This window comes from Quercus suber, unplaced genomic scaffold, assembly GCF_002906115.3.
Source record: "Quercus suber isolate HL8 unplaced genomic scaffold, Cork oak 2.0 scaffold_726, whole genome shotgun sequence".
NCBI classification, from domain to species: domain Eukaryota; kingdom Viridiplantae; phylum Streptophyta; class Magnoliopsida; order Fagales; family Fagaceae; genus Quercus; species Quercus suber.
The window spans coordinates 231710-252208 of NW_027070166.1; the positions used below are offsets into that span (position 1 = coordinate 231710).

At 33.7% G+C, this 20499-nt stretch overlaps 1 protein-coding gene and 1 long non-coding RNA gene across 2 annotated transcripts; both read right to left on the reverse strand.

The window, feature by feature from the left end:
* Nucleotides 1-897: 897 nt before the first annotated feature.
* On the reverse strand, nt 898-1959 carry LOC112039866 (probable LRR receptor-like serine/threonine-protein kinase At3g47570). The gene has a single exon (XM_024072780.2). The coding sequence runs from the start codon at nt 1957-1959 to the stop codon at nt 898-900; it is 1062 nt and encodes a 353-aa protein (XP_023928548.2).
* A 7159-nt stretch (nt 1960-9118) lies between these two features.
* Nucleotides 9119-10181, reverse strand: LOC112039860 (uncharacterized). Its single transcript, XR_010626246.1, has 2 exons — nt 9619-10181; nt 9119-9333 (listed from the first exon to the last, which is right to left on the reverse strand). It is a non-coding gene; the product is annotated as an uncharacterized LOC112039860 (long non-coding RNA).
* Between the last annotated feature and the right edge of the window lie 10318 nt (nt 10182-20499).

Here is a 20499-nt window from a genome sequence, read left to right on the forward strand (position 1 = left end):
AACAGAAGGTACAAGGGGAAGACTAATGTCCACCAAATTATCAAAAATCAACAACAGTCTTAAGTCTTAATAGAAGAGGGAAAAAAAAAAAAAAAACTAAATCCCCAGCTTTTATTCTCCACAAAGCAGACGATGCATCAGTACATCTATTCACTTTCCTAAGCCAATGTTTGTCTTCTATGTGAGGGATTCCCCTTCAAAGCCACCTGCAATAATCCATCAGAGAACTCAACCTAGGATAACTTTTAAACGCATTAGTGAGAGGAAACCACAACAATGGTACTAATCTCTTTTCAGTTTGAAATAACAAATACTAATCTTTTTTTACCTGTATCTTGAATTATTTGTTTGTGATACTAATTCCGTCCAATAAGTTCTTTTCGAATTGAATGCAGCTCAACTATAACAGAACTGATGCTCATCCTTTCTCTAGGAAATTCCATGGAACAGGCAACCCCAATTTCAAGTATCAAAATGAAGCATTCTTGAATTTTGATACTTCCTTTTCAACCCTCATTGTGAGTTTCATTCATCACTGTCTCCTCATCCTCTCTTTCTTGAAGAAGAATAGGATCAATAATGTGAATTATTTGTTTTGGCAAAGCTGCTTTAACAAATTCATGAAGGTTTAAGTTATCTTGGAGAGTGTTTTCAGTTGGCCTTTCCACAGTAAACATCTCTAACAATAATATACCATAGCTGTAAACATCACCGAATGTTGACACTTCATTTCCCATACCATACTCTGCTCTTGCACATTATATAAAACCATCTTTCATGCTGGAAACTAGAGTAATAATTAATGGGAAAAAAAGAGACAATTAAAATTAAGAAATGATAAAGATATTCACTTGGAGGAGTATAACCAATTATTCCTCTTACTCCAATGGAGCTTGATTAATTAGAAGAAAAATCTTGAGTATCATTGAGAAAGAATCTTGCTAGGCCAAAGTCACCTACATGTCCAATCAATTCATCATCGAGAAGAACATTACTAGGCTTGAGGTTGCAATGAACAATAGGTATTTGGCAATGATTGTGAAGATAATCCAATGCATTAGCAACATCAATGGCGATATTCAATTTGTTTAGAAGACTCAAATACCTTTTCCCCTTATGAGCATCATCTACTCTTGGTGTTGGATGCAACCATTCTTCTAGGTTACCATTTTCCATGAACTCATTGACCAATGCTTTAAAATCATGACCTCTATAGTCAACACCTGAACATGTTGTGAGCACCTTTACAAGATTTCGATGTTTGATATATCTTAGTGCCTCACACTCAGCTTTGAAACTTGTAAAAGCTCCATGGCGTGAAAGGTTGAGCACCTTTATAGCAACTATGTGTCGATCTTGATCAAGACTTCCCTTATACACTGATCCGAAGCTACCCACACCAATTATATTAGTAGAAGAAAATCCATTTGTAGCATTTAATAGGCTTGGGAAAGCTACATTCAATGGAAATTTTCTTGAATCACTTGAGGTATTTTCTTTCCTTTTCTTTCTTAAAGAAGAAAGAAGTATAAGTGACACAACCAAAATTACTCCAAGAAGCCCACAAAATATAGAGACTATTAACTTCAATGTAAGGGTCAACTTGCTCTTCTTGGATTTTTCATGTTTGCATTTAGGAAGCTGAAATTCAGGAATACCCCCATAGAGCTTATCATTTCCCATAATGAAGGTTTCACTTTTGTTCTTGAAAGTTCCTTCTATTGGTACCTCACCCTCAAAATGGTTGTGAGATAAATTTAGAAATTTCAAGTAGACAAAGTGCTCCAAAAAGTTTGGAATTTGGCCTGACAAATTATTGTTAGAAAAATCTAATTTTTGAAGACCTCTTAATGATCCCAAAGATGGAGGAATGACCCCTTGGAAGAGGTTTCTTCTTATGTCTAAAAATTCTAACTTTACGCAGCTTCCAAGACTTGCTGGAATTTTACCAAATAACATGTTTCTAGAAATATTCAAATATTCTAGATTTTTTTAAATTCCGATTTCCATAGGAAGGACACCAATGAATTGGTTGCCAGGCAAATCTAAAACAACCAGTGAGAATGAGGGACCAATAACTTGTGGGGATATAAAACTGGTGAGATTGTTATTAGCAAGATTCAAAAGAAACAAATTTTGGCACTTGCTTAGAGTTAGAGGGAAGTTGCCTTGAAGATCATTCTCATATAAATACAAGTTTATCAACATAGTTAAATTTCCTAGAGATGATAGAATGTTCCCATGGAAACTATTTTCTGCTAGATTTAAACCTTGTAACTTATTAAGCTTTCCAATTTCAGAGGGAATATCACCTGATAATTTGTTTTGCCACATTTGGAGATCCCCCAAGTTAATCAAGTTTCCTATTCCAGTAGGAATATTTCTAGATATTTTGTTATTATCTAAATATAATGTGTCAAGAGTAGTTGAGAAATTGACAATGCAATTGGTTAACTCTCCCCCAAAGTTATTGGCATTTATAGCAAATGTAGTCAAATAGGTGGCATTTGTCAAAGAACAGAGAAAACTCAGGTCATTTGCCCCTCCATTTCCAAGATTGTTAAGGGTAATGCCAAAAAAAGTAATTTTGTATAGCTTCTCCAAAGATGGAACTTTTCCACTTAATTTATTATTGTTCAAAACAAGAGCATATAGGTTTGAGGCATTTGATATTGAATTTCGGATTGATCCAATAAATTGGTTGATGGCAATGCTAAATCCTGAAATATTTGGTAGAGTGAAACCTATGTTTGACGGAAGACTCCCACGCATTTGGTTGTCTCCCATATCAAAGATTTTCAAAGAAGACAAATTGAAGATTGAGGGAGGAACTGTACTAGACAACCTATTTGAAGATAAAGTAAAAGATGAAAGTTTGGTGAATTGGCCATATGAATCAGGGATAGTCCTAACCAAGTTATTATCATAGGCACAAAATGCCTATAGAGACGATAAGTTTCCAGAAGAAAGCGGGATACTTCTTGTCAAATTATTATCGTAAATAGAAAAAATTCAGAGTTTTGACAAGATGCCAAATATAGTAGGAATTTCTCTAGATAGAAGGTTGTAACTGACATGAAGGCCTTCGAGGTGGGTGCAACCAGATAAATTGCTATGAATTTTGCAACTAAGTGTGTTATTTTGCAATTGTAAGAATTGCAATTTGCACAAATGACCAATCTCTGGAGGGATTTCATTATGGAAGCTTTTGTTTTGGAGGGTTAGATTTTTCAAAAACCTTAAATTTCCAACATGTGGTGATATAGAGCCTATCAGTTTCGAAGATTGTAGGTCCAACACAATGACCCTTTGATGTTGATGACCACAAGTAACCCCACTCCATCTGCAATAGTGGATGCTGTGATTCCAAGAGCTCATAACTCCAAGAGGATCATGAATGATCTTGGCTTTGAACTCAAGCAATATCAGATCACTTTGTTACCTTGTATTTTGGATTGTTAACTAAAAGAGCATTATGGGTGATCAACAATTTTTTTTAATATATTGATAATTATGGATGAAAGGATTGAATTTTGGATATCTTCATTGAAAATACTAAAAATGGCCAATTAACCAATGATGCTCTTGGCAATGATCAAAAAATTATTCCATTATTTTTAGCCAACTTCATTTGTCTCCTTGAAAGGTGATACTGCTATAGATATTATCAACATCTACTTGTGGACTTTTTTATGTAACACCATTGGTCATCTTCTCAAAGCGATTTTCTTACAACTTTATGTGCAACCGTTTATTAATTCTCTTCTATGGTTAAAATTATGCATCAAGCTTAAAAGAGTTTAATCTACTATGGGTATATATGAAGCAGGAGAAATTTGTCTCTGCATCATACATTCCCATAATCAATTCAAACTTGTCAGGAAAAATGAAAAAAATAAAATAAAATAATAAATAGAAAGAAAAGGGACCTAGATGAGCAATTTTCTTTTTAGTGAATTCCCCATTTTCAAATGCACCGGGTCCAACTTATTATTGTCCAAAGCTATTGAAAGTGAAGTCTATTGAATCAGAAAAGGTCGAAGTTTCTGTAGCCAGAGACTTGGGGCAACATCTAGATGGACAGGTCATTGGGTGGAGGATTTTTCTCCCTTGGCTGGAGGATTCCAAGGTAGACTTTGGGTTGCTTTACTGAAAGCAAGCGGGTGGAAGTGATAGGTGTTTAATGACTCAACATCTAATCAAGGTGTTTTGTAGGAAATCTGTAGCAAACCAATACGTGAATTATGGATAACGAGGACAGGTCTTCTGGGATTGACATGATGCAATAGCTCTCAATGGTTGAGATTGAGAGCTAAAAAAAGCAATTTTCAATCTCAACTATTAAATAAAATAACTGAGAAAAAGTTAAAAAGTGAGACTGGTAAAAACTTTTTGTGAGAGAAATATGGAGTAACCTAGGTATTGCACCGAATCTAAATCTAGTCTTCTGCCATAAGTCCTTTCCTTCCATCCTTATGATTGATATTCACTATTTCTTTTTTAAGTTTTTTTACAAATAATACAGTAGTTGACAGTTGCCTTAGGCTTGTTATGAAAATTTCAAACATGCATGTAGTCCACGAATATAATTGAGTTGTATATAGGGTATATTATACCCTTTTTGTGGTTGGATCCGATTGTAATTTAGTTTACAAACTTTCAATTGGTATATTTGTCCCTTATAGTTTGAATTAAAATGAAACGATTGATTCCTCTCAAATTAACAGATTTTGTATTTTTTAGGCAAATAAATTACTCGTTTCCGATTTGTTAACAATGGAGAACTACGCATTCTGTTCGATTTTGTTATATATACTTGGTACAAGTAATATATTGACTCAATCAACTTAATTTAGATTAAAAGGTCCTTGTTTAATTCAACTTTGTTCTAATATGAAAAGCTGGAATCCATAGACCCAAAGCAATTCAAGTCTTCAATTCTTCATGAAAATAGACATACTTCATGATAAAATTCACTCCTTGTTTCTTCTCATGCCATTTAAAAATTAAAATGATGGTGCTTCTTAGTTCTTAACATCACATTAGATTAGCATTTACCCATCCCAAAATGTTTCTAGGCATAGAATAAAGGCGCCTTAGGAAGCGTTATCTAGTTTGATTTCTATGTGACACCTTTGGTCGTCTTCTCTAAGGATTTTCTCTACAACTTTATGTGTTACCATTTATTAATTCTCTTCAATGACTAAAATTATGCATGCATCAAGCTTGAAAGAGTTTAATCTATTGTGAATGTATATGCATTGGGCAAAATTTGTCCCTGCATCATACATTCCCAAAATCAATTTCAAACTTGCCATGACCACCAAAAAAAAAAAAAAGATGTACATAAGCAATTTGCTGTCTAGTCATGAGTTGCGCATTTTCAGATGCATTGGGACCAATTTGTTATTGAACTTGGAAGCTATTGCAACTTGCAAGTGAAGTTTGTCGATTCAGACATGGTGCAACATCGAGATGGACAGGTCTTCCTAGTCTTGTCATTCTTCTTTGCTTAGCCATCGTAAGTTACAAGTTACAACGACTTAGACTTGGAATAATGGGCCAAATGGCTAAAAAGTCAGGATTGCTTGGGTTGCTCTCACTAGTGATCAATCAAACACGAGTGTGGAATTTTGGTATAGAAAACATAGCACCATTAATAACAAGGACTAAAACATAAGGATGGATTAAGTTCAACTAAATTCTTTGATTGTTATGAGTTCGAGTTAGCTCAATTATTAAAATTTTTTATAATTGAATAAAAAATTTATGGTTCAAATTCCCATCAACAGGAAAAATTAATGGGTGTTTTAGCTTAATGATAAGAGTAATTTTCAATAAGGGGTTATAGGCTGAAATTCCCTATTTATCAAAAACAAAACAAATTTGCTTGTTTGTTTTCTTTTTAAAAATATTTCAATGGGAGGGAGGGTTAAACCCTAGCTAGACACATCAAGAGATACGGTGTAAACTCTTAATTAGTTAATACTTAATATTACATAATTTTATAATTTTTTTATTGAATGCTGTTTTTTAGATGCTTTTTTCCTTTTATATAGTATTATGCTTACAAAACATATTGGTTTAAAAAATAATAATAATCTAATTTAAAAATGTTTAAATTTTAATTTTTTTAAATATATTTTTTAATATTATATACAAGATTGTGTTATGGATGGTAGTACATAACATCTTATTGATAAGTAATTTGGTATGTTTATTAAGAATAAAATACTCTATAATCCAATTATTGGATTTTCAAAATTCATCTAAAAAATTTATTAAATAAAATAATGTTAACAAAGACTTAACATTAAAAAGTAATCAAAATTATGGATTTCATTGATTTAAACAGAGGTTTGCTCCCTTAAAAAAATATGAGGTTTTGTTACTTCGTAAAAAGAAATTATGGATTTCTTTTTGAGTGCTCCAATTCCATATGCATTCTTCATCAAATTCCACATCTTATAACCCTTAGAGCTTGGATCACACCAATAAACACATACTTCTCACTATAATTATCAAGCTTGGACCTTTCTTGAACTGGTACATGCACATATGCAATACTTCTAAACAAACATAAGTGAGAAATTGTAGGATTCTTTTTACTCCAAGCTTCCTATGTGGGGTTCTTCCTCATACAATCCTTATGTGAGACAAAAATTGGACAAATAGATTGCATAAGCAAATTCATCCCAAACTTCTTAGGACATTCACATGCCTTTAACATTCTTTTGGTCATGTTACCACTTACCACTATCTACCACATTTTGGTATTTGAGAAACACTTGCAAATAATCCAATTATCAAAAAAAAAAAAAAAAAAAAAAAAAGGTAACCCATGAAAATTAAAATGACTCCATCTAGTTGGAAAATGTCATTCTCACCACAAATCTATTAGCTCTGATACCATGTTTTTGAAGTTGGTGGGCCTTTATAGAACCACATTCCCAAACACTAATACACCACATATAATGGAAGAGACACAATCTCAAAGCACACCAAGGAAGATAGAATGAATGGAGAAGAGGATGGGAACTCCTTGTTTGGAATGGAGAAAAGCATGAGTATATATACTATACCATACAATCTTAAATTCCACCATATTAAATTAGATAATTTTTTAAAATTTTACTACACCATAGAATAACCTTTTTTATATTATTGAATCAGAGAGTTTCATATGACATATGGCTTTTAGGTACATTTGGAGTGACATGAAGAAAACAAGAAAATGATTCCCCTCTTCATATGTTTCCCTCTTTCTCATTATTTTGAAATAATAATCTAAATGATCATGGACAATTGGGGTTTCTACCAGGACCACCAAAATAAAATGAGTCTCCAGAATTTATGAGATTATCGCAAGTGGGATTTGTAACGATTGTTTGACTGTTCCGAGGACCCGTGAGAGTTTTTAAACCATCAATAACATTGAGATTTTTGAAGAAACTAGCCTTGCCAAGCCCTTCTTCAGGGAAATGGCCACTGCCCATTTGTGTTGTGTTATGCTGCCCATCTTGCATTAAGTTTATCACCTCTCCTCCCCATTGAACTGATGAAGCGCTATCAGACAGGATTGAGAATATGGAAGATGGCCAATATCCGAAGTCTCTATCCGCAATTTTCATCCACCAGTCTCCCTTTCCATTAATGTCCTATCTCATTGTACATGTCATGCAAATCAGTCTGTAATATTTTGAATGATAAATGAAGGTATAAAGATTAATGAAAGAGAAAAAAAAAATGAATCTTTTTGTGTAGAACAACATTGACACTTATATTCAACATCTTAAAAATAAGTTAGGTAAAAATAAATTATGTATAGAATTTAAAAACCAGAAGAAATAAGAATATTAAAACTAAAACCAAAAGAAATAAGAATTTCAAACATATATAAAAGTTGTATATAAAATAAGAATTTCAAACCTTTAAATTTAAACCAGGAATAAATACATAACAGAAATAAGAATTTCAATATTGTTACAACTAAACTAGAAGAAATTCAATTACTGAAACATTTGTTACTAGTGTGTCCAAAAGTAAAGTTTTGATAAAGTAATTAAATTGAAACATTGTTTACCTTCCAAACATAGAATTTGACTGAACGTTGGTACCATCATACAGGGCCGGCTCAATGTGAAGCAATTGAGGCAACCGCCTAAGGCCCCCTAAGTTCCTAAGGCCCCAAATTTAAGCAATACAAATATCTCTTTGTCATTGTGAGATTAATAGGCCTAAAATATTAACCAATAAAAGTAAAAGAAAAAATCAAATTTAAGTAATAGAGATATTTTCTTTACCATTGAGAGTATGAATTAAGCCCAAATATTAACCAATAAATTGAAAGTATTATTAATTTTATTAAAAAAACCACCAAAAAAAAAACATTGACTGTGCAAAACAGAAATCAAAGACAAAAAATCAAAATCAAAATCAATCTCAAACCTCAAACCTCAAATATTTTAATGAATTGTTGGAGAGTGACTTTTTCATATGTTTCTTAGCAACGCATTGGACCCTCCTCTCCGTTGAGCGTTGCCCTCCTTGAGATTTTTGCACTTCTCTGAAATGTCTTATTCTTAACTTACTTATGTCGTTGTTTGGTTCTTGCTACTTTGTTTTATTTTCTCAGAATGTTTACTTGGTTGTTTTGATACTTTTGCTACACTGTGAAACTTTAATCTTTTGACAAAGCATAGATGTGTCAAATTGGGTTGGGCTAGGGTCCTTGGGACATGTGGTAGCATAGTAATCTCCAACCACTCATCCCTACATACTTATCTCTTAGGGTTTTTTTTTTTTTTTTTTTTTTTAAATTTTATTATTATTTTAGTCACAAAAAAAAATTTAAACAAATTTTTACGTTCAATTTCTTCTTTGTTTTCTATTATATATGCATATATATTTTTTGGGTTTTAACTTATAATATCTAGTTGTTAACAAAAAAAAATTAATTTTGCTAAAAAAAAGTATAAATAATCAGTTATGCCACAAAAAAAAAAAAGTTTTGATTAGTTATATTGGATTAAATGTTAAAGAAACTTGAATACAAAATTTTTTTCAATAATTTTGTATCTTAAAAAACAGAAAAAATATATTTAAATAAAAATTGATATAAAAAGTTAAATAAAAAATTTATTAATTTAATATTATAGTATGAGAAAGGCCCCACATAACATTTTTGCCGTAGGCCCCACAATGTATTGAGCCGGCCCTGCCATCATAGTTGGAATAAGGGGCGACGCTTGCACCCATCGCAATCTGGTTGTCGACTTGAACAAAACCAGAGCACGCCAGATTGTAGCAACCTGTGTTTTGATATGAATCATCCTGCAGCAATGATAATTTTTTTTTAAAAATAAATAAATAAAGATGCTTTTCAAAAATGAAACAATATATTTAAACGTGGCTAGTGCTGGCAGGAAAGTCAAATATTAAAACACGTACAGTCCAATATGTGAAGAGTCTAGTGTTGTTATCTCCATATAGATATTCGTAGACCTGTTTTTGCACATAAAATAATTTTGTAAAAAAAAAAAAAAAAAAGGAAAATTATTAGTAATTAATTGTTTAGCAAGCGCCTAAAAGAAAAGATGATGATGAAATTATATATACCATCATGCCGGCTTCAATGGTATTAAGATCTTGACCATTTCTACCAGCTGTCATCCAAAATTGAGACAAGCTGAACTCTGTTGTTTCCTGGGTATGGGGATTCCACACGTTTATCTCTGCCATCATTCCATAGTACTTATCTCCTTGCTCAATAAGCACTGCATGCTAGAAACTCAACCATAAAAATAAAGGTTGTGAATGTCGATTTGAGTCCTTCGTTATAGTAGATACCATTGAGCTCAAACCTATTAATAATATTGGTTAAAAATTTGGACAAGGATTTGCTGCAAACATGTTTGTAGGAGTTGCTATAAACAGTATTAAGTGTCAACTTATGAAGCCAATATGTGTCCTGGGTCATGTGCTTGTCACATGACCAGCCAAAGTCCCCAAATTCCCTTAACCACAGATAGCTTAAACCCAAGTAAAACAAAACCCATCCATTAATTTCTTTACCGGTCCCCTGTCTCTCACACCACCACTGTTCAGCGCCACCCCCTGTTGGAGACACCTCGATCAGCTAAGCTCAACTGAGCCAAAACACTTCTTTCTCTCTCATTTAGTCTTACTCTCTTTCAAAAGTGAAAAAAAAAAAAAAAAGAAATATTTTCTGGTGAGGACGTGAGGTAGATGAGTAGATCTATTACAGCTGTGACTCAATATGTATGCACAAGGCTTAGATCCAATTATTCAGGAAAAAAAAGAAGACTTAGATCCAATTACTTAGTGGACCACATAAAAAATTATTGCCAAAATTTTTATATTGGCAAACCCACAAAAAATTTAGAACTTTAGATCAAAGCAAAGCCAACCAAGAAAGACTATATTCTTCAGAATGTTGTGTTTTGGGTTGAATTTATATTGGCAATGAGAGTGTGAGGCTCTAGGTAGAGAGTTGGTTCAAGTGGATGCGTGAGAGGAATATTTTGCTTTGCTCGAAGAGTCGGGCAAATTAAAATCATGAGATCAATTAATTAATAGATATTTTGCTTTGCTTGGAGAGTTGGAATATTTTGCTTTGCTCAGAGGCTAAGATCATGAGAGACATAGTAAAGGGAGTGAGTAAGAAAGGCTCTCGCTGCCAAAAGACGGTGGTGAACGATGGTGGAGTGAGAGAGAGGGACCGGCAAATAGAGAGATGGTTGGGTTATATTTTAGTTGGGTTGGTTAAGAGAGAGAGAGAGAGAGAGAGAGAGAGAGGGGAGTTGATGCCTGATGGTTAAAGCTACCTATGGTTAAGGAAATTTGGGAAATTTGGCTGGTCATGTGACAAGCGCATGACCCAAGACACATGTTAGAGATATATATATTAAACATATATTAGCCCAATGTAATAGGCCCAAGCCCATTCCTGCTTGTACTAGTAGTCTAGGGTTTAGTCGCCTATATATACTCATGTTAGGGTTCATTGTAACACAGGTTATTGTACTACACTCCTACACAATAAAGATGTAGCCCTTAAGGGATTCCTCCGTGGATGTAGGCCGTCAAGGCTGAACCACGTAACCCTCGTGTTCTTGATGTTCCTATTCTATGCTTCCTCTTCCGCATCCACTCTAGCATACACAACATGGTATAACACATTATTTAACATGGTATCAGAGCTAATATTCAACATGGTATCAGACCAACTCCGTTCTTAGCATCAAACAAATCTCTAACAAGCAAAGAAGATTTTAATGTGCACATCACCATCAGAAGTCACACATGCTTCTCTGCTGAATCTAGACTCCATTGCATCTTGCAGCCACGGTGGCTCAGTGCTTGTTCAAGGTCTACAAACTCAAGCAAAAGTCGTGACTCAACTTCTCAGATCTGTGCTAATCCAAGCCTCGCCTGATGAAACCAACACCACAGACGTGATCCACGACCTCCCGCGACCAAAACCCAGGAATTCGGCCACCAAAAGAAGCTACACGCGCCTCCACGCGCCGCCAACAGCTCCGAAACTCTCCCACGCGCCGCCTCAGATTCCTGAATTTCAGATCGTCTTCTTGGTACACGCGCCGCCCCTACGGCCTCCTCGTCCGCCGATCTACGAAACCTGAAATTCCGGTCCTCATCTGAAGTCACACGCGCTTACACGCGCCGCCAGGGTTTCTGTCTCGCCACCACGCGCCGGTATACGCTGACACGCGCCTTCACGCGCCGAAGTAGTCCTGCTGATGTCATCTGACGTCACGGTATGACGTCAGCAAATGCCACGTCAGCCCTAATTACGTCATCAGCCACGCAGCTCGCCACGTCAGCAGTGTTGCCTCGTCAGCCCACGTCACCTTGCTGACTGTTGACCCGGACCGACCCAACCCGGACCACCTGGATCTGACCAATGAGCTCTGACCGTTGACTTTGACTTTCTTTGACTTTGAATTTTTGCGTTGACCTTTGACCAAAAGTCAAAATTTTCGAAAGGGCCTATCTTGCTCAGTTTTTCGCGTAGATTCCAATTTTGGACTCCGTTTCTTCATTTGAAGCTCCAAAATTGGTCAATTGGCACATTCTTCATTGTGGTTTCTTCAAAGGCATTCTTCAAGGCATCTCCAAGTAATCTTCTCATGCTTATCCAAACTCAAGCCTTCATCGAGCTTCCGCCTTGAGTTTGAGGGAGGGTGTTAGAGATATATATATTAAACATATATTAGCCCAATGTAATAGCCCCAAGCCCATTCCTGCTTGTACTAGTAGTCTAGGGTTTAGTCGCCTATATATACTCATGTTAGGGTTCATTGTAACACAGGTTATTGTACTACACTCCTACACAATAAAGATGTAGCCCTTAAGGGATTCCTCCGTGGATGTAGGCCGTCAAGGCTGAACCACGTAACCCTCGTGTTCTTGATGTTCCTATTCTATGCTTCCTCTTCCGCATCCACTCTAGCATACACAACATGGTATAACACATTGCGTTTGATAATATTCTCCATTTAACATGGTATCAGAGCTAATATTCAACAACACATGTTGGCTTCATAAGTTGACACCTAATATTATTTGTAGCAACTCCTACAAACATGTTTGCAACAAATTCTTATCCTAAAAATTAAATAGTACCTCATGGATAACTTGACTGGCACTATATTGAGCACTAGGGATGGAATGATGTTTTTTCCTTCCATAATTTGCTGCAGAGCCTGCCCTTAATAAATCTTCTTCTTTAGTTCTTCTTATGGGAATGGTTCCTTCTGGGCACCTTCCATTCAAGTGCCATGGCTGAGTAAATTTGGGCTCGGAATTTGAAGAGACGTCGTTGCTCTCATCGAATGAAAACCCTTCTGGGTAAGAACTTGGTCTCATCTATTGCATTCAGTATAGATACCCATACAAACCCAGCCCGTACCATACATACAATAAGTATCAAATTATTTGTGATACCAAATGAAATTTACTTAATTAAACTAGTTACCTGTATTGTGTGATTTTTTAACAAAGGATGATCAAAAGCTGGTTGCTTATTGATATCTACGCAGTCAATTATATCTCTATCTGGGCTCTGTACCAGATACATTTTCTCATCACACATACATAGATATTAGTCAAAATTCACAATGTTGTAATAAAATTACACTGGTATTGTACATGGGACTTATGAAGAAACCACAACCCACAAAAGTGAATGACTCTTCTTAAGACTAAAGCTGAAAATACAATATAGAACACAAACATGGAATATGAAGTGATTAATAACCTCGATGGATTTAAGAGCAGGCTTGTTAAGGCGCTTCAATTGCTGCTGAACCTCCAGTTTTTGTTTCTTATCAAATATGGTGTTAGTGTTTCTATTTCCAAATGATGACATTGGTATGAGAAAGAACAAGCAGAATGTCATCTCTACTGCCCTCGTCCACCTCCTCCCACTTCCACAAGGCAGAGCCATGAGTGACTAGCTAATATTTGAATCAAGTGGCGGATTTTTGGTGTATAGAGATGTAATAGCTAGCTTTGGTCGTCCCCTTTGCAATACTTAAACATATATATACATACAAACTTCTATAGAAAGGATCACCCTATTTTTTGGCCATGTCTAAATGGGACTTTGACTTAGCTGTTTAACTTTAATTTTTTCACCTTAGAAGTACAAACTTCCTACTTAATTTCCTATTGACTACTGCAATTCTTTTGTTTCTTTGTCATTTTGCTGGACTATTGGAGGTTTCCAAAATAGACTTTTGCCTTGTTGAAAGCTAACTTGTTGAAAGCTAGCTGGTGGATATGATGGGTGTCTAATAAATGACTCTAATCTAATGACTTAACAAGGAGTCAGTACAGATCTTCTGCCGTGATTTACTGTGATGGAATAGGAATTTGGTTCCAATTTGGTTTTCTATGTAACACCTTTGGACCTTTGGTCGTCTTCTATCTAAATATTTTCCTGCAACTTTCTATTCTAGGGTTTATTAATTCTCCTCCATGGTAAAATTATGCATCAAACTTTAAAAGTTTAATTTGTAATTTTTTAATATAAAGAAATGTCACATCATTTAAAAAATACCAAGTTATTATTCTGTTAGTCATGTGAGCAATACCCAAGGGAGTCAATACCGTACCGGAGGCTGTACCGGTTTGGCCAGCGGTACGATATATTTCGGATACCGGCCAATACCGGTGTACCGTTTCGGGTTTACCGCTATTTTTTTATATTTATAAATAAATAAAGATATATATGTATGTATGTATGTATGTGTGTGTGTATATATATATTATAATAAATATAAAAGTTTATCATAAAACATTTCCTCAATTCAGAACTAATTATTCATGATTTTAGACTTTAGTATCAATTAAAAGAAAAAAAAAACATAATATAAAAAATAGAAAGATTAAAAGTTACCATTACATACTAAGAAAATAAATAATAAAAAAAAAAAAAAAAAAAAAAACTTTTTTTTGTACCGGCCGGTACGCCCGGTACCGGCCGGTATTGACCGAAATTGGCCGGTACGGCTGGTACGGCCGGTATTTTTTCCGGTACGAAACAGAGGGGTATTCGGTACCGGATTACTGGCCGGTACGGTATATTCCGGCCGTACCGGCCGGTACGGTACGGAATTTGCTTCCTTGGCAATACCAATAACGGAAGTTAACCAAAGGACTTATACGGCTTATTTTAAAAAATTGAGGGACTAATTGTGCTCACTTGAAACTTGAGGGACCAATTGCGCACACAAGATAACCAATTTTTATTTTTAGTTAAAAAAAAAAAAAAAAGAAACCAAACTAGTCAAGTTAAAATATACAACAAACTCAAAAAATTGACCCATACTGCACTTTATCTCTCTCTCTCTCTCTCTCTTGATGGATAGAGAAAACAAAGACCCATAAACTTGCTACAACTCAGCACAGCTAAGACCCATCAGATGGGCTATTAGTCTGGTCAGCGATGACATTACGAAGTCTTTAGAACACTAGTCTTTGCCAGCTTCCAATACATCAGGGTGATTAAACTGTGTGGAATAACGAGAAAGCCAATGGAGGTTTCATTGATTTAAAAATAAATAAATAAATAAATAAAATAAAAAACAAAATTAAAAAAAAAAAATTAACAAAGTGGTCTATTATTGGAGGTTGAGTTTTAATAAAATCGCAAGGTGGATGGTTGATGAAGTACGTACACAGTTAGACCTAGACTTATTGAAGGGGTCGAGGCTGGAATTCTTGACAATGAGTCAGTCTTTGGCCGCTAATATTGTATAAATATTAGCTAGTATTTACAATATTATAAATACTAGCTAATATTGTAATATTGTATTTCCTCTAGAAGATGAATTAATTTAACCTATTAAATAGGTGAAATAGCTTGAAAGACTAAAACCTTAGGCTTCCCAATTAAAACCAATCATATGACTGCATATTCGTATTGACTAATAAACTACATGATTGAATTTAATTCTCAATATAATTATGAGAATAAATCCACTTTTTTTTGGATAAAATAAATCCACTTATTTTGATTACAACCAAAGCATATATTTTAGTAAAATTTTCACATTAAGAACCCTTTGACTCGTTATTATTCATTGACAATATTAAAATTCTGGGCATCGATGACATTACCAAGTCTTTATAACACTAGTCTTTGCCAATTTCCAGTACCAACATTTGAAAGTCCCGGAGTAATAAAGTTGATTTTTGATTTCGAAGCTCAAAATTGCAAAACTTGACCCAATGTTCTTGGCAGAAAATTAGAATGGGCAATGGAGATTGGAGATTTTATGTACGTCACTCATTCGGAATTTTCTAACATTTCATCCCCTCATTTAAGTTGTGAATCTAATATATTGAACTTTAACTTAGGAAACCATTATTATGATTCATAGGACTGACTTTGGTTTAGGCCATTTGGAAAATTTCCTAAGACCCTCAAGTGATGCAAAGCCCTATAATTGTTGGTCTTATAGTAGAAAGTTTCAATCTATGGCATCCGCTTCTAATGGTAACTCTTTATCATCAGACTAAGACACTAATTAATTTTTGGTGTAACCGAGGATTGAATCTCAGATCTTTTATTCAAAATAATATTATACAATACTTTTATAGCAATCCAAATTAAAATATACTTAATACCCAGTAATGTTTTATAGATTGGGTAATTGGTTTTTGTCTAACTAATTATAAACTGTTTTTCTCTTTTACCCCTAAACGTAAACTCAAGATTCAAATTTAAAGCAAACAAGTACATACAATTTTAGATTATATATTATACTTCATACACAATTGTTGTGAACATTTGGGTTTATTTAGGTATTTGGTACAGGATTATTGAACCTTGTGGATCAATATTACTGCCAACATAGTGGGTTTATTAATCTACTGGCACTTCTCATGCCATTTAAAGTGATAGTACGTACCTCTTATTCTCTTAACACTAAAATAGATTAGCATTGTCCATTCCGAAAATGGTTTCTAGGCATGGAATAAAGGCTCCTTTGGAAACGTTATCTAGTTTGATTTCAATGTACACCTTTGGTTTTCTTCTCTAAGGATTTTTTCTACAAATTACTATTTACTGATTGAGTGAGTCTATATGGTAGCTGTAGGTGATAATATTTGTCCCTGCATTCCCATGAGTATTTCAAACTTGCCGGGAAGCACACTCACGAAAGAGGGAACTAGGGAAGACATAACTCAACATCGTGAGGCTTGAGTCTTTGTAGTCCAGTCATTTTTCTCTGCTAAAGTACTACACCGACATTTTTGAATCATAACGACCAAGACTATCCTCCTCTCAAGAAAATGAGTATCAAAGACTAGAAATGGCTTGATTCAATGTCAGGCTGACTAGGAAATCCTGATTGGTTTTGCTTGCAATCGTGAATCACAAGGACCGAAACTTAAGCATTGATTAACTTACACTTATGTATTCTCTCTACAGCCAAAAAAAAAAGGAAAAAACAAGAAGAAGAAGATACACTTGCGTAATACATATAAAAAATGTTATGTCCACAATATTTTCACAACAAATCCTAAGTATCAGGTTGTTATTAGTTGATATTGTTGAGGCAAAAAAGTTATTTTAGTGGATATATATATACACACACACAGAGCTTAATAGATAAGATAAGATTTGAATAACTCTTTGAAACAAGGAGTTATTCAAATCTTAGCTTAATAATGAAGAGAAAATGCTAAAGTTACATGAACTCACCCCTTTGAAATTATTTTTTAATATAGTATACCGATCACAATCTTAACATAATTACAGATCTAATTATATACTAAGATAGTATCTTTCTCGGCTAGGCTATTGTTATAATAATAAAGGTTATTGAGAGGTTTTTTTTTTTTTTTGGTTGGGGAGAGTTTCAACCTATGGCGTCTACTCCTAATAATAACTCTTTATCATCAGACTAAGACACCAATCAATTTTTTATGTAGGCGGAGATTGAACACCAAATTCTTATACAACCATTAGAGACTTTACTAGTTGAGCTAATTGGAACCCACTTAAAGGTTATGGAGAGTGATTGCCTATATAGCAGATCGAATGTGCACAATCCAAGATCAAATCAAAAAAATAATGTGCACAATCCTTTTCATCGAAAATGGATCTCAAATTGGGCTCATGTTAACCATCTGCAATTATGGTAGTGGACTCTGGGCCTCTAGCCATAAAAGGAAATATTGAAACCAATTGAGATCAGGTTCTTTACAAATTATTCTCATTCAATTCAATTGGTTTTATTAAAAAAAAAAAAAAAGTTGATTACTTTTAAGATTAGTTGTTGTTAGAGAGTATAGTGAAATTGATCTAACTTATTGAAACTTGAAAGTTGAAACACAAAGGTCACACTTTTTTTTTTTATAATCACAAAGATGTGTCCATGGCCAAGACCAATGTCTAAGGTGATTTACTAGTTTTGGCCCTCACAATATATGTGGTGCTCTGTATGATCTGTCTTCTTGAGGAAATTATATTGGCACCACAAATTCTTGGTTGTTAGATTTTATGAAAATATATATATATATATATAGAGAGAGAGAGAGAGAGAGAGAGAGAGAGAGAGAGAGGGATGCAAGAATTACGTGGTTTGGCCTAACGATCTTGGTTGTTAGATTTTATGAAAATATATATATATATATATAGAGAGAGAGAGAGAGAGAGAGAGAGAGAGAGAGAGAGGGATGCAAGAATTACGTGGTTTGGCCTAACGGCCTACGTCCACAAAGAAAGCCTTTGACAGCTACTTCTTCATTATAATCTAAATTTTCATGTTACAATGAACCCCGAACTAGGTATATATAGTGATTAAGAGCTAGAGTTAGGCATATATATATAGTAAGTAATATAATTGGGCCTCTTGAACCAATACACATAAACCTAATATCTCTAACATTGACAATCAGGCTTGACAAGTATTGGAACCTGCTTTGGTCCTTGGTGTGCATTTGGGCACATATTTTGTGTGTTAAAATGATCATGGTTCTAGGCCTTTACCTTGGCATTCATAAGGAGGACCAACATGATTTCTACTTGCAAGATACAATTCTATGTGATATGGGAATGTATAAGAAAGAAACAGAGCAAGACTCAGCAACAAGAAACTCTCCCCTATTGATCCATTGATCCCATGTTGGAAGGCATCAAATTATTGAGTAGGAAATTTGATGCTTGTTCTTTTGCTTTTTGCGTCAAGACTTGGTAACTTGGGAAGCTCACTGTGTAGCCCAGACCCCATTAGGCTCTATTTTGTAACTGGACAGGTCGGGCTCAGTCTGTTTGTTGGGCCGTCAGCATAGTCTGAAGCCTCCTCCTCTTATTTTTTCAGCTCTTTTATAAATAAATTTTAATATTCAACCAAAACTAAAATCTATAAGGTAAATATTTTTTTTAATGCAAAATTGTTGCCATCATATACTAGCTCTAAAATTTCTTCAACATGTAAATTGTAAAGCCTGTAGGTCTTTATTGTGAGTAGTATTGTCTACAAAAATCTTATTTAGTAGTACATAAAAGACACAATGATAATTAAAGAAAGAAAATTCATATGCCTGATACACGAGCAAAAAAAAAAAAAAAGAAATTCTTGATAGCTATAAGGAAGCTACAAGATTGATTATTTGCTTCTTTGTTATATATTATAATATAAACTCGCCCTGTCGAGATGACAACCTTCATATAAAGTCATCATTCTTCTACACCTGTGGTGATGAAAGATAATCTCAATTCATTAGACTAATAAGCTTTGGATTTCAAATAATGATAGTTTTTTATTTTTTGCTGAGAAAATAATAAATAGTATTAGTATGTTTAATTTTTTCCTCTAAATTAGGTTGAAGGAATCTCCTACTTCCTATTACATGTCAGTTTATAAGACAATTAATATTTTTACATCATCACTTGAATTATTAAATCATACAAAAAAGTCACATAACCATTAAATAGATTGCATGACTAAAAGTACATATTGATGATCTTATGAGCAGGCATACGGTGGATTGGAAGAAATTACCTTCAAATTTGTTTGGAGGAAAATATTGTCCATAACTTAAACATGTAAATTAAGTATTCATTTATGTTTTACTAGTAAGCAAATTTATGATGCAAGAATGCCGGCCCATTTGAATTTTAAAAAAGAAAAAAGGAACGCCCATTTGTAGAACTAGTAAGTTGCCTGTGCGATGCACGGATAATGTTATAATATTTTATGTAAATTTGATTTTGGAAAATATTATACATATATTATAGCATATTTATTATAAAACTTTGTTTGTAATGAGTTTATCATAAAAAGTAACAATTATAAATTGCACACATATATCTATTAGGGTAAAATACTATTTTGGTCCTTAAACTTTACTAAAAGTTTGTTTTTTATTACTAAACTTTATAAAGAGTTTTTTATAGTATAGAAACAAAAATAAGAATGAAAAATGAACTTTTTAAATAGTTTAGAGATGAAAAACAAACTTTTAGTAAAGTTTAATGACATAAATAAAATGTTTTCAATAGTTAGGGACGAAATATGAACTTTTCAATAGTTTAGGAACGAAAAATAAACTTCTTAAAGTTTAGGGGTGAAAAACAAACTTTTGGTAAACTTTAGGGACCAAAATAATATTTTACCCTATCTATTATAATTATTTTGTTTAAGTAATAAGCAATAATTAAAACATTTTAGGGTACTATTATATAATAAAAGTTGATAAAAGCATATTAATTCATTCTATATTATTAATTTTTATTATGTGATGTAATAAAAAGCTTCATTACAATTTTTTTTTTTTTTTTTGGTTTTTTCAATGCTTTGTTATTGCGGTATGGTGACGCTTGTTATCATCATCAATTTCTCATCTTCAACGTTTGAAGTTTAGTCCATCCATATTTGTTCAATTTTTGAGCTTTCATCATTTTTCTTTTTGTTGCATCATTTGTGTTATCATAAA

Bases quoted from the DNA above. Each gene is read 5' to 3' on its own strand.
- LOC112039866 (XM_024072780.2), bottom strand. From the start codon at position 1,959: ATGTTATTTGGTAAAATTCCAGCAAGTCTTGGAAGCTGCGTAAAGTTA.